This window comes from Mesoplodon bidens, assembly GCF_964165515.1.
Source record: "Mesoplodon bidens genome assembly, chromosome: 10".
Lineage (NCBI taxonomy): Eukaryota > Metazoa > Chordata > Mammalia > Artiodactyla > Ziphiidae > Mesoplodon > Mesoplodon bidens.
Genome location: NC_138172.1, coordinates 13324899 through 13337783, shown reverse-complemented (window position 1 = coordinate 13337783; position 12885 = coordinate 13324899). Strand labels below are relative to the sequence as shown.

The window sequence follows — 12885 nt, the reverse complement described above, 5'->3', positions numbered from 1 at the left end:
ACACCAGAGCTGGTCTGCTCTCCCACTGGGGACCAAAAGAATTCTGTTGTTGAAAATGTATCCTCTGTTTCAATAGGATAATGTTCAGATCAGCAGTTTAAACACCAATAAATTAGACTAATAAATATTTAAATTAGTAATAGTTGAATTTCTTAAATGATACTGTATATTTCATTTCACAGAAAAGAACATTAAATACCAAGAGGAATTTGCACATGCGGTCTAAAAGAACCTCTAGCCTGATCAGTTAATAAAGCCAATAAATTAATATACCATGTTGAACCATAATCTTTTGTTTTACCTCCTCCTAGCTCTGCCCTTTCAGCTTTTCTGCGTGTTGCAGAGGCAAGGCTGGTATGCGTTTCACTGACCTGTAAGAGATTTTTGTATCTGAAACTAGTAAAGCTTGGAGTCTTGGCTCTGGCTTCCTTGATTCTCTGATATTTACTTTATTTAATCTAGAGCACTCGAACAGCAGCTAGAAAGGCCACCCTTCCCTGAGAAAGAAACAGGGATGCAGGTGTAACACCTGCATTCCCTCTGCTGTTGCCTGTGACACAAACTGTTTGAGCCCCAGACCATGTTAACACTTCGCTCAGAGGATAAACATTTGCTCATTTTGTCATTTTGAAAGAGAGACCCAACTTCCCCAAAACAAAGGTGGTAAACATTCTGTAGGGTGTAGCATATCTACACTTGGGTGGGGCTGGTAGCAGGGACATAACAAACAGCAAACCGCGCTGTGAAAGTACCATCTTACCCCCAGTGGCCAACTTCATGCCACCCCTTCATGTCCTTCTTCCTAGTTGCCAACAGTGGGCTCAGATCTTCCTCTATCAGTTTAATTCATTGAGGAATGTGGAGAGGAACACTTCTCTCCTTGTGGTACTTTGATTCTAAAGGCCATGGAAGGAGCATCTATTTTAAAAAAGGATGGGAATGCTAAGATGAGAAAGCTGGTGAGAAAAAAAAAAAGATTATTTTGTCTTCTGGACTTTTCTCTGATTAATAAGAGTCCTGAAGACCAGAGGTTACCTCACTTCTATCTAGGTGGCATTAGACTGACATGCTGAAATGTCACTGTGGAAAATTAATCAGTGCCAGCATACAGACTTGAAGACCTTTCATTCAGGAGTAGGAGGGAGAAGGTAAATTTAGTCTCATCTGTGGGTCTATAAGAAACGATTTTTAAAAAAGGAAAGAGAAATTTAGGGCATCACTTAAAGGGTACGGAAGTAAGTCCCAGAACAAAGTGTTACTTCCAGAAATTGCCATTAACCTCTCAGCACTCTGCGAAAGGTCTCTTCCTTCCCTGCCCCTGTGCCGTGGCCCCGTAGTATTTTGGAAGAAGATGTGATTGCTGTCCCGGGCCTCAGCACATCCCCTCCAGGAAGATCTCCTTACTCCTGTCTAATGGACACAAGCTGTGTCGTTATGTGTCCCTCACACTCACCTTCTCTGCCCAGGTGGTCACTTGTTAGAAATGCCTTTAACCGCCTGCTAAGAGCGTTTCATGTTGGAATCAAGGACAGCTTTGAGTCTCTGCTCTGGCTCTGCTGTTATTTTGTGTTTGCTTACCAACCACTTTCCAGCCCTCTGTTTCTTTATGATTTGCAAGCCTTCTTTTAAAACTGATTTCCTCCCGTTTCGATGGTCTGAGTACAATGGCAGAAACAATGCACATCCAGAGCAGAAGGAGGAAAATACAGGTATGAAACTTACAGAAACTGCCAATGTGGTCCTTCGACTCTCAACCCGATTTTGAAACCGCTTTGAGGAAGGCACAGTCTTGGGGCTCTTGCACACAAGCCACTTTCACAGCAGTTCCCTGGCACACAAGTGTGTGCTGGCATTTTATGTGGACATTCCAATGCAGCTGGAATGTACAGAGCAGCACTGAGACCCCCAAAGTTCTAAAGTCATCTTCGCTCACATCATCAGGGGTAGAAATGACCATTTCCAGAAGGCTCCAATCTTCACTTACCACTACTATATCCCCAGATAACAGTGTCCAACCGTAGTAGGAACTTATAATATATGATGGATGGATTAATGAATTTGGGCCCTGGTGGTACCCCAATATTCTCTCTTCACATCTAGAACAAATATTCTATTATAATTCTATATATACCTACTGGTTTTTCCTATTATATTGTGAAGCCGTGGAAGGAAGGGGCCGGGCCATGTCTCGCTCATCTCTGTAGTTTCAGAGCCTAGAAGAAAGCCAGGCTCCTAATAGCTATTCAAAAAGGAATTGACGGGGCTTCCCTGGTGGCACAGTGGTTGAGAGTCCGCCTGCCGATGCAGGGGACACGGGTTCGTGCCCCGGTCTGGGAAGATTCCACATGCCGCGGAGCGGCTGGGCCCGTGAGCCATGGCCGTTGGGCCTGCGCGTCCGGAGCCTGTGCTCTGCAACGGGAGAGGCCACAACAGTGAGAGGCCCACATACCGCAAAAAAAAAAAGGAATTGACAAGTGATGAATCTGTGGGTGGATGAATCAACGGTTGAATAGGTCAGCACCCCATTCAACAAAGTGGTCACATCCTTGGACATTTGAACACTCTGCTCAACTTCTGAGGGTCTTGCTCTTTCTCAGGTCCTCCAGGCCCCCCAGAGGCTGTGACCATAGATGAAATTACAGACACCACTGCTCAGCTCTCCTGGAGACCCGGGCCTGACAACCACAGCCCCATCACCATGTATGTCATTCAAGCCAGGACTCCCTTCTCCGTGGGCTGGCAAGCAGTTAATACAGGTACCATGTTGGATGCCTGGTGCTGGTGTCTCACAGGGGCTTCTGAAACTCAGCAGAATGGACACAGCTCTGTGGCAGAAGCCGAGAGGCGTCTAGGTTCTCATTCAGACACAGCTACAGATGAGACTTTATGGCAGTGTTTCCTATACCTCAACCAGTATACTATTGTTTTATGTTTTTCTTTCTACTGATTCATATTTGTTTGTTTGTTAATTTGTTCTAAGCAATAAGTCTGAAATGATAGTAGGTCTGTTGTGTTATATTTTTGACACACATTTTAAAATACATTAGTTATAAAAATAAGATGCATCATCTATCTGTGCATTGCCTAAAATCCTATGTGTACCACTAGTGGGGCACTTTGAAAAACAGTGGATTATGTTACTGTTTAATCACAGTCTTTGTAAAGTTTGTACACTGCTTTCAAGAAACCTGTATTTAAGGGCTGCGTGGAGCCTCTTGACTTGCTGCCCATTTTTTTAGGTGGATATATTTGGGCATGAAGAGGCATGAGAGTTTGTAAAATTAAAGAATACATGTGTTGGCCATACCATCCCTGCTGCTGTCTATGCCTCCAAATTGACTCATTTTGTTAGTTTATTTACGTTTCGTTTGAGGAAAATATGGACAAAAAAGTAGTTATTGAAAGCAAGTTACACACTCTTCTAGTCTTTCCATTTTAGCTTGTCTAACCTCTGAAATGGATTTCTGTGTTTCCAGCTGAATCATTGACTTTCTTCTGAGTCACAGGAGTGTTTTAGGAAGGAAGGAAAGGAAAAATCTGGAAGTTAAGGAGATAAGAATTCTAGTCCTGACTTTGCTAATCAGCAGATATCTATACATCTTCATTTTCCTCTTCTGTTACATGGGAATAATAAGAATTGTTATGACCCCATACAGAAATGATTGTGATACTTAAAAAAAATAAATTGCTGAATAAATATAATGAAGGAAAAGAGTGGGATGAAGATGCTGATTCTGATGAAGATAATAATGATGGTTTACAAAAGAAAACAGCTGGAATAGATTAAGCCCTTACTATGTGCCATATGTTCTGCTAAGTGCTTTTCTTGAGTGTTTCAACTGCACTGTGAATAGATATTGTTATTAGCCTTATTTCATGGTGAGGAAACCGAGACATGGAAAGGTGAAGCAACTTGCCCAAGGTCGTTTGGCTACTGAGTGTGGAGTTAGGGTTAGAATCCAGGTTGTCTGACTCCAGAACCCACTTTCTTCACCTTTGGAGGGAAGTGTGGCCCCAAGGAGGCTAGAAGCCACTGAAGCCTAGTCACAGGGCCCTCAGCTTTGTCACAGGGGACGTCCCTCTGAGTCTCCTGGGCCCATTGGGAAATCTTCATAGTAATTAATTCAAAACCCAAAAGGTTGTGCAGTAAGCATAGAAGCCAAGTCCAGAGCTCAATGGCTTGTGGCATCAAGCAGGGGGCCCTGTCCTCTGTGAAGGGAGGCCTTCCCCAAGTCCTGCTGGATGAACACTATGAAATTCTGCCTCTCTGACTCTTTTTCTGTTCTTCATGGGCCGTTCCTTTTATGTTTACAGATTCTTTCTTTTGATATGCTAATACAGTTCATTAACAGTAGTTGTGTGGATTTATAACATTATTACTCCATTGTTATAATAAGTTACAGAGCTTGAGCCATGCAGTCAGACAAAGGTGCAATCCATTATGACCTTGAGCGAGTCACTTGACCTTTATGTGGTACATTTTCCTCAACTATAAAAATGAAGAGAATAATTTCACCTTACTCATAGGATAGTTGTAAGAATTAAACGATATGCCCAGCCCCATACAGTAAATGCTGAAAAACATGTGAGGTGAGAACAACAGTGATTATGGTCAAGTAGCTTTGGGCTTTGAAGATTGTCTTTTGTGATGTCATCTGCTGGTGTGTGATTTGAGTTTATTAGTCTGGCACAGAGAGGTCTGAGATTATCTCCCTGCAAGGGCTGTTTGTGCAGCTACCCTCAGACCTGCAGCAATGCCCTGAACACGGTAATAGTGATGATGATGGATAGAAGTTCCTATCTTCCTAACATGGAATCCTATGAAACATGCTCACCTTTTGATGTCTTTCAGTCCCAGAACTCATTGATGGGAAGACATTCACAGCAACTGTGGTGAGTTTGAACCCTTGGGTCGAATATGAATTCCGCACAGTTGCAGCCAACGTGATTGGGATTGGGGAGCCCAGTCAGCCCTCTGAGAAGCGGAGGACAGAAGAGGCCCGTGAGTAGCACCAAGGATACAGGAGCTCCTGTTCCTTAGGGAAAGGCTTTGAATCTCCCTGCTCTTCAGCCCTAACGAGGCTCTATGCTAGCCCACCCTTCCCTGAGTGACTGTGATCATCAGAAATCAGACCAATAGATGCTCAGCTTTACCACCAGGGAGTTTCATTATTTTGTTGGTGTTTTTGTTTTTAGTTTTATATATTAACTTTTATTGAAGTATAGTTGATGCACAATATTATATAAGTTATACGTGTATAATATGGTGATTCACAATTTTTGAAGGTTATACTCCATTTATAGTTATTATAAAATATTGGCTATATTCCCCTGTGTGATATGTCCTTGCAGCTTATTTTGTACATAATAGTTTGTACCTCTTACTCCCCTACCCCTACATGGCCCCTCCTCCCTTCCCTCTCCCCACTGGTAACCACTAGTTTGTTCTCTCTCTCTGTGAGTCCCAGCAGTGAGTTTCAATCCAGAGTTACGTTCTCACTCTTCACTGGGTTCCCTGGTACAGGGTGAGACACTCTGCTTTGTTCTCTCAAACACCACGTCTTTCTTCACTGGTTCCTTTGCCACCAAGACTCTCCTACCAGGATTATTATTTTTTCTAATGCACACCCACACTTCAAATGAAATCAACTCACAGAAATGTCAAGTGGCAAAGAATAAGTTCTTCAGAAATGTTCAGTAAGATTTTCTTAGGGTATAAACCCTTCCCAGAAGCTAAGATTGGAAACATCTTAGTAATTCACGCAAGCCTGGTCGGTAGTTTGTAGGAGCTTCTGTGTACGCAGCTTGGGTGAGCACGGTGAGAGAACGACATAAATTCATCTGCATCCCTTGTATTTGTCTCACATAGAGTGGGAGGCCTAGTGTGGGTGTGTGTAAAGGTCCCAGCTGCGATGAGGCCAAATGTTTATTGAAGGAAGAGCAAGGCCCCAGAGCAAATGGAAACTGACCCTACTCTTGGACAAAAATCCGTCTGGCTCTATTTCGTTGGCTTTATCCAAGGGGACATTCCCAGTCACCAAATCTATACCCCAGCCGGACATTTTTAGATTCTGTCTGGAGTCTTTCATTTATAGGATGATACTATAGGAAGGAACCCCATGCTTCCTTTTCCCCTCCAAAATCGTAATTTAATGAATTCCTCTCAGCAATCCTGAGGGGGAAGCTACCATAATTTGCCCTCTTTTACAGAGAAAACTGGGAGTCAAAGAGGTTAAGCAGAGTGAGCCAGGGGTCAACCTCTGTCCACCGCTTCCTTCAACACCCAGCTCAAAACTCACCTTCCTCCGAGAAGCCATTAGCCCAGCCTGCGCTTCAGGAGGCCTCCGCACACCTCCATTCTGTCTGTGCTGCACTGTTTTTGGTTGTCGACATCGCTCTGTAATCGTCCTGCATGTGCTCCCACCCTCCAACTAGATTGTGAGCTCTGCACAGGCAGAGTGTGTGTCATCACTTCTTTGTGTACCGCCACGTGGTTCATAAACGCCTACCCAAGCCTTGGAACCAGAACCTCAGTCCTTTCCTCATCCCCCTGAACTTTGGCCTCTAGGGGTGGAGCTGAATCATTGTTCAGTCATGTCAGATAACATGTGTGCCTCTTGTTGAATGGGAAAGAGGTGACTAATAGCAATTTCCTGGGTATGTTTCACTTCCGCGAGCTGATGCTTCGGGACCCTTGACCATACGATTTCTGATCTCAGAAGACAAAGCTGTGTGCATCTGAGTATCTGTTTAAACTGAGTCACCTCAGCCAGGCAACCTTGCTGGCCCTCTTGGCCTTTGCCACCTGACATGACTTGTTGTTTTGTCTCCTGTACAGTCCCCGAAGTCACCCCAGCTAACGTCAGTGGAGGCGGAGGCAGCAAATCTGAACTGGTTATAACCTGGGAGGTAAATGAATCGCAGAACGAAAGGAACATACATTAGCCTAGGCTATTTTATTATTTTACTCCGTGTTAAACATATATGGGAAGCTGCCTTCTCTGTTTTTAACAGCAAAACTCCTTTTGAGCGCTAACACTCCCTCTCTCGTGAATGGCTAGCAGGAGAAGATGGCGCTTGCCCATCAGTTGTGGAGTCAAGTTTTAACTCAGTTGATCACAGGAAAAACAATCATGAAAGGGAAGACAACATAAGAAAAAATGTATATATGTATAATATGCACATTAAAGAAGGCTGGTTTAGAGAAAACCCGTTTTTCTTTTTTTCCTGAATTACTGCAAGGCCAATTGATTTAAAACATCTACCCACAATAGACTCCGTGTACCAGCACAATTTCCTAAGATTGGCTTTGCTGCAGGAGCCCTCTTGTGTAAAGTATTTTTTCACCAACGTAGAGGTGTGTTAGTCACCACTTTATTAAAAATTGATTTTGAGAGAGGAGGTCAGAGTTTCAGAAAGAGTCCACAATGATTTTGAAGGATTCTAGGCAACAGCCATGGAAGTTTAAATCTGTCATTTAACCAGAGCCCCAGCAGTGAGAGAAACCACTCACCCCTTCCAGCCCAGCTCTTCCGGGCTGAGAGGGAAGATCTTGCCTGACCCAGGATGGTCCCCACTTCTTTGGTGAGAGCTCTTTCAATGAGTGTCCGTGTGACACTAGAGGAAGGATCCTACTAGATGGTACATGTTGGGAATGTTGGTTTTTAGATCAACTGTCCAGTGTCTTCCACAGTCATTTCCTACAGTTTCAGAGCTGGGTCTCCTCCATCAGGAAGCCAGGCTCTCCACTGCAGGTTTTCATTGATTTTTTTTTAGCCCTGCTTCAATCCCCCCTGAATATCTCTGGTAGACTGATGGCAAGTCCCAAATTGAAGACTCTCGGCAAAGCCCCTAATAAGATAGCGTGAACACAGGGGCGTGTGTGGGGGTGGGGAGTGGAATAAAACAATGTAGCATCTGCATCAAAGTACTGCGGCCTCTGAAGACCACCTCCCTTTCTTCCCAGACGGTCCCTGAGGAATTACAGAACGGCAGAGGCTTTGGTTACGTGGTGGCCTTCCGGCCTTATGGCAAAATGATCTGGATGCTGACCGTGCTGGCCTCCGCGGATGCCTCCAGATACGTGTTCAGGAATGAGAGCGTGCATCCCTTCTCTCCCTTCGAGGTTAAAGTGGGTGTCTTCAACAATAAAGGAGAAGGCCCTTTCAGTCCCACAACGGTGGTGTATTCTGCAGAAGAAGGTATGATGTTTCTTCAATTCTGAGATGTTGACTTTAGGACGTACCATCAATTTAGCACTCTACCCATAAACTGAAGGCATATCCTGAATCAAGAAAAGCGTAATATGAAAAATATGATTCATTATCTACCACCAATCTCTTAGAAAGACAGCAACTCCATGGTATATAAAAACAAATGGTTATCCTTCATTAATTCCACTGCTAAGGACCAAAATCTCAAGTACCATATAAGATCTTCATGTCTATGTATATATCACATTACTTTCAACAGAATTCTATTTTATTTTATGCCTTTAAGTGAATGCCAAAATATAATTTGTATTTCCTCTCAATATGATTTTTTCATAAGTCATATTGTACTCAAAAATTATTCTGTTATTAAAGAATAGAGTAAGTCACAAAGCAGTGTGATTGCTCTCATTGTCATCTCCGGTGTTATCATGTTTAGGGGTTCTCACTCATTTTTACTGCCTCTGTGCTATCCCTGCTCTCAGAATACCTCTCCTAATGGTATTCATTTCCACTGGAGTTTGCCTTCATTGTTTCAAAGGTGATGTTCAGAATGAGACCATATTAAAAGTTGAGTCATTGACTTGGAGTAAGTGAAGATGCAATAAATTTTTCTGTCCAGATAAAGAAGTCAGCCCCTTAGACTCAGTGGTCCTCCATGATCTAGCCCCCACCTCTCTTTTCTGCCTCAACTCCTGCCCCTCTTCCCTGCATGCTCCATGTTCCAACCATAGCCAAAGGACTTGCAATTATCCAAACAAGCTTGAGCCCCTAGTATATGCTTTAACTTCTCTTAATGTTCCCTGCTTTGCCCACCTTGTGACCTCATGGTCATCCTTCAAAACTCAACTCAAATAACCGAGGTCTTCTCTAATTTCCCCAGGCCCGCGGAGTGAGGTGCTTCTCTTTTTCCTTGTGTCTTAACATTGCTCTGTTATAATTCTCATCTCAATGTATTATGAATTTTGAATTTCAGTTTTATATTCTCACTAAGGTGTGTTTCTTGAGGGCCGGCTATTTATTTTTTACCTCTGTGTCACCAGTGTCAAAACGTGTATGACACACAGACCCCTAATAAATACTGAATGAATTAACACATAAATAGAATCATACATTGTTATAAATAGACAAAACCTTAGGGGTCTCCATGTACACCATTTTCTGGAACATAATGTGCATTCCAGAGGGAGCACACAAGTTGACTGTAAATGGTACTAGATGAACCTTTAAAATTATTTAATACTTATATATCGATTTGAATTGCATCAGAAAAAAATACAGCTATCAAATCAAAACCAGGATTTCATTTATGTTACAACTCACAACATGCCTAGGTTGTTCATTAAGAAAGACCACTGAAAGGAAAATCTTTACATAAAAATGGTACACAGCTCTGGCAAAAATCTGGCAAAAAGAACTGAAATTTAGGGGACAAACTGGGTCCAGACTCTCCTTTGCGGCTGAGGAGGTTGAGGCCCAGAAAGCATAAATGACTTGTACAGCCAAGCTTGTAAGACGTGCAGCTGGCTGTGCAGAACTGAACCGTTACCCGGCCCTCCTGAAACTTAGTCACGTCAGTTGACTCTCCTTTTTTCTGTCTAATTTTCGTAACCAGTGACTACGACTCTCACCTAGGACAAATGCTAATTAAGAAGGATGTGTGTTAAATAAATTGCTGGCTATGAGACATGGTGCTTAAACTTAAGTGTCCTGGGTTACTTCCCTTCCACCTACCCCTAAATTTAGAAGCCAAAGACTGAAAAAGTCTCTTCACCACCATCTCCATCACCATCCTCTCCCAGCTGTTAATGATGGTTTCTCTGTAAAATGAGGGTTTGGATCATAATCACTAAGGACTCTTCTATAATCATTGATTCTTTGCCCATAAGATGCCTTTGCATCCAGAAGCCTATTCTGATGCAGCTAATAGAGTCATAACTTTTTCCATACTTATCTGCAGAACCCACCAAAGCACCAGCCAACATCTTTGCCAGAAGTCTTTCTGCAACAGACGTTGAAGTCTTCTGGGCCTCCCCCATGGAAAAGAATAGAGGTCGGATACAAGGGTATGAGGTAAGCAAGAGATAGGTGCCTTGGTTCTGGGAAAGGGTCCCTACCCCTCAATGAGAACTTTCTAGACACCCTCTGATGAAAAAAGACCTAAAGTTCCATTTAGAGGCATTTGTTTTAGAGAATAGTTGTTTCTAAAGGAGCATGAATGGAAGCCCTGAGCATTCCACTGTGAGATTACCCATTTCCATGGTACTCTCCAGAGAACTCTGCCTAAATACATGCAGGTCTAAGCATGTATAAGGTGGTTGGCAAAATGAGCTTTGATTTCTGATACACCAAGGATCACTTGGGCTCAAAACAAGGTGGGGAAAAAGGGAGAAATACCCAACCATGACTGTGCCAGTTTACCATCTCACTCTGAAGCTAAGAACAAAAAGGGGGCCTTTTTAATTATCGATAATTTCTCAGCACGCACAAAGCTCTTGGTTCTGAAAGCTCTGCTTACGACTTGCTGTATAGAAAATTAACTCTGTCATAAGAATCTTGTATTAAAAAAAAAATCACCTGATGACGTTGGAGATATCCCCGATAGGTATGACATCCAAGGTCTTCCTTTTTATTTTCTCAGGTAAAATATTGGAGACATGATGACAAAGAAGAAAATGCTCGAAAAATACGAACAATAGGAAATCAGACATCAACAAAAATCACCAACTTAAAAGGCAGCGCTCTGTATCATTTAGCTGTCAAGGCATATAATTCTGCAGGGACAGGCCCCTCCAGTGCGACGGTCAACGTGACAACCAGAAAGCCACGTAAGAACATTCTTGCTCAGATATATTTTAGAGATTCATCAAACATATTCCAAGTTCATTCCCATCCCCACCTCCCAGTGATCATTTGCATACTAATTGGTGTCATTATGGAAATTCAGATTTACCTTAGCATTTTAACTGAACCTTTCCGAATACCATGCAAAATTCATTGCTCCGGAGGACAGAAAGATAAATGTTTTCTCCTCACTGGGAAGGGCCACTTCTTTTAGCTATAAATGTTAGGCGACCAACTGAATCTTTTTTCCATTTGCAATGCTGTATCTCATCAGATTTTAGTGACCTTGAAGACACATATCCGTGCAATAGCCCGTTAAATTGCCTCCACTCTCGAATTCTAGGAAGGAGATATTCCTCAGAATCCATTGAGACTTAATAATCTGTGACTTCGTATATCTTAAATTTTTACAGCGCCAAGTCAACCCCCCGGAAACATCATATGGAATTCATCGGACTCCAAAATTATCCTGAATTGGGATCAAGTGAAGGCCCTGGATAATGAGTCGGAAGTAAAAGGATACAAAGTGGGTAATTTCTTTTTGCAGAGGCACCTACTCCTGCTGTTAGTGGGGACACACTGTTCTCATGAACCCTGTCCTCGGGGCTTCCCTGGTGGCGCAGTGGTTGAGAGTCCGCCTACCGATGCAGGGGACACGGGTTCGTGCCCCGGTCCAGGAAGATCCCATATGCCGCGGAGTGGCTGGGCCCGTGAGCCATAGCCACTGAGCCTGCGCGTCCAGAGCCTGTGCTCCGCAATGGGAGAGGCCACAGCAGTGAGAGGCCCGCGTACCGCAAAAAAACAAAACAAAACAAAACCCTGTCCTCACTCTCCCTGACAGCGCTCTGGCAGCCTCTTTCTCCCAAACACCAAAGTGGTTTGGTCTGAGTTTTGTCAACAGCCCATGACAGCTGGTCAGGATTTAGAGAATCGCCTATACTTCGGGCTCAGGCAGAGACAATCAGAAATAGTTAAAGACCCTGTGGTTGGGTCTCCAAAAAATCATGAAGAACCACATTTTAAACATTTCTACTGTCAGTTTTGTTCTGTGCTTGTCTTGATTGTATTTTTAATCAACAGTAGTAACTTCTTCCTATTACTAATGGTTAATCTTTTTTGTTCATGTTCCTATTGTTAGGGGTATGTGTACACACACACACCCACACACACATAGACACACGTACATATACATACATATACACAAGGATTTTTTAGGACATTCGTTTGCCTGATCCCATAAATGTTAGCCTGACTTTAAAGAACTAGAAAAGAAAATGGATGTAGCCCTGGTGCCACAATTAAAGGGCATTTTAAGTATCTTGTTTTGTTTTACTTTTAAACAACATTTGAGGCAATGCAAAGGCAGGCCAAACAGAACTAGTCTGCAGGATGCATCAAGCCTGCAGGCTGCTATTTGGTGACATTTTTTGGATGCAGCTGTTGAGAGTAGCATAGTGACTGCTGTCAGGCACTAGTTACAGTTAGTAAAGCCAGGGCTGGAATTGGGAGCTGACATAATCGGCCATAGAGCCTTAGGTGATATGATTAGAGAGGGATTCGGAAACCGTCACTGCTATGGACTGTTTTTCCTTCATCCATGTGGCACAGTGATTTGTATTTTGCCAGCAGAGAAACATTCCCTAAGAACTAATCTTCAGACCTTTCCCTGAATCCCTTTGTAAAAGCAAACTTTCTGGAAGGGTCTTACAGAATAGAGCAAAAACGACCCCATTTTGGTGCTCTAGTCATTATGTGACTTTAGGTAAATCATGTAACCTCTCTGGGACTGCATTTCTCTTTTATTAAAGGAGAAATCTTCCAGTATCTTCCT

General features: G+C 43.0%; 1 protein-coding gene across 7 annotated transcripts in view; it reads left to right on the top strand.

The window, feature by feature from the left end:
* The window catches only part of CNTN4 (contactin 4), a 560752-nt gene that overhangs the window by 536124 nt on the left and 11743 nt on the right, over positions 1 to 12885 (top strand). For all 7 annotated transcript variants that reach the window (XM_081245077.1, XM_081245074.1, XM_081245075.1 and 4 more), the window contains 7 exons: positions 2598 to 2756; positions 4853 to 5002; positions 6839 to 6909; positions 7967 to 8201; positions 10171 to 10283; positions 10852 to 11038; positions 11468 to 11580. In XM_081245077.1, the coding sequence (XP_081101203.1) occupies positions 2598 to 2756; positions 4853 to 5002; positions 6839 to 6909; positions 7967 to 8201; positions 10171 to 10283; positions 10852 to 11038; positions 11468 to 11580 (1028 nt within the window). The remainder of the gene's footprint in view (positions 1 to 2597; positions 2757 to 4852; positions 5003 to 6838; positions 6910 to 7966; positions 8202 to 10170; positions 10284 to 10851; positions 11039 to 11467; positions 11581 to 12885) is intronic.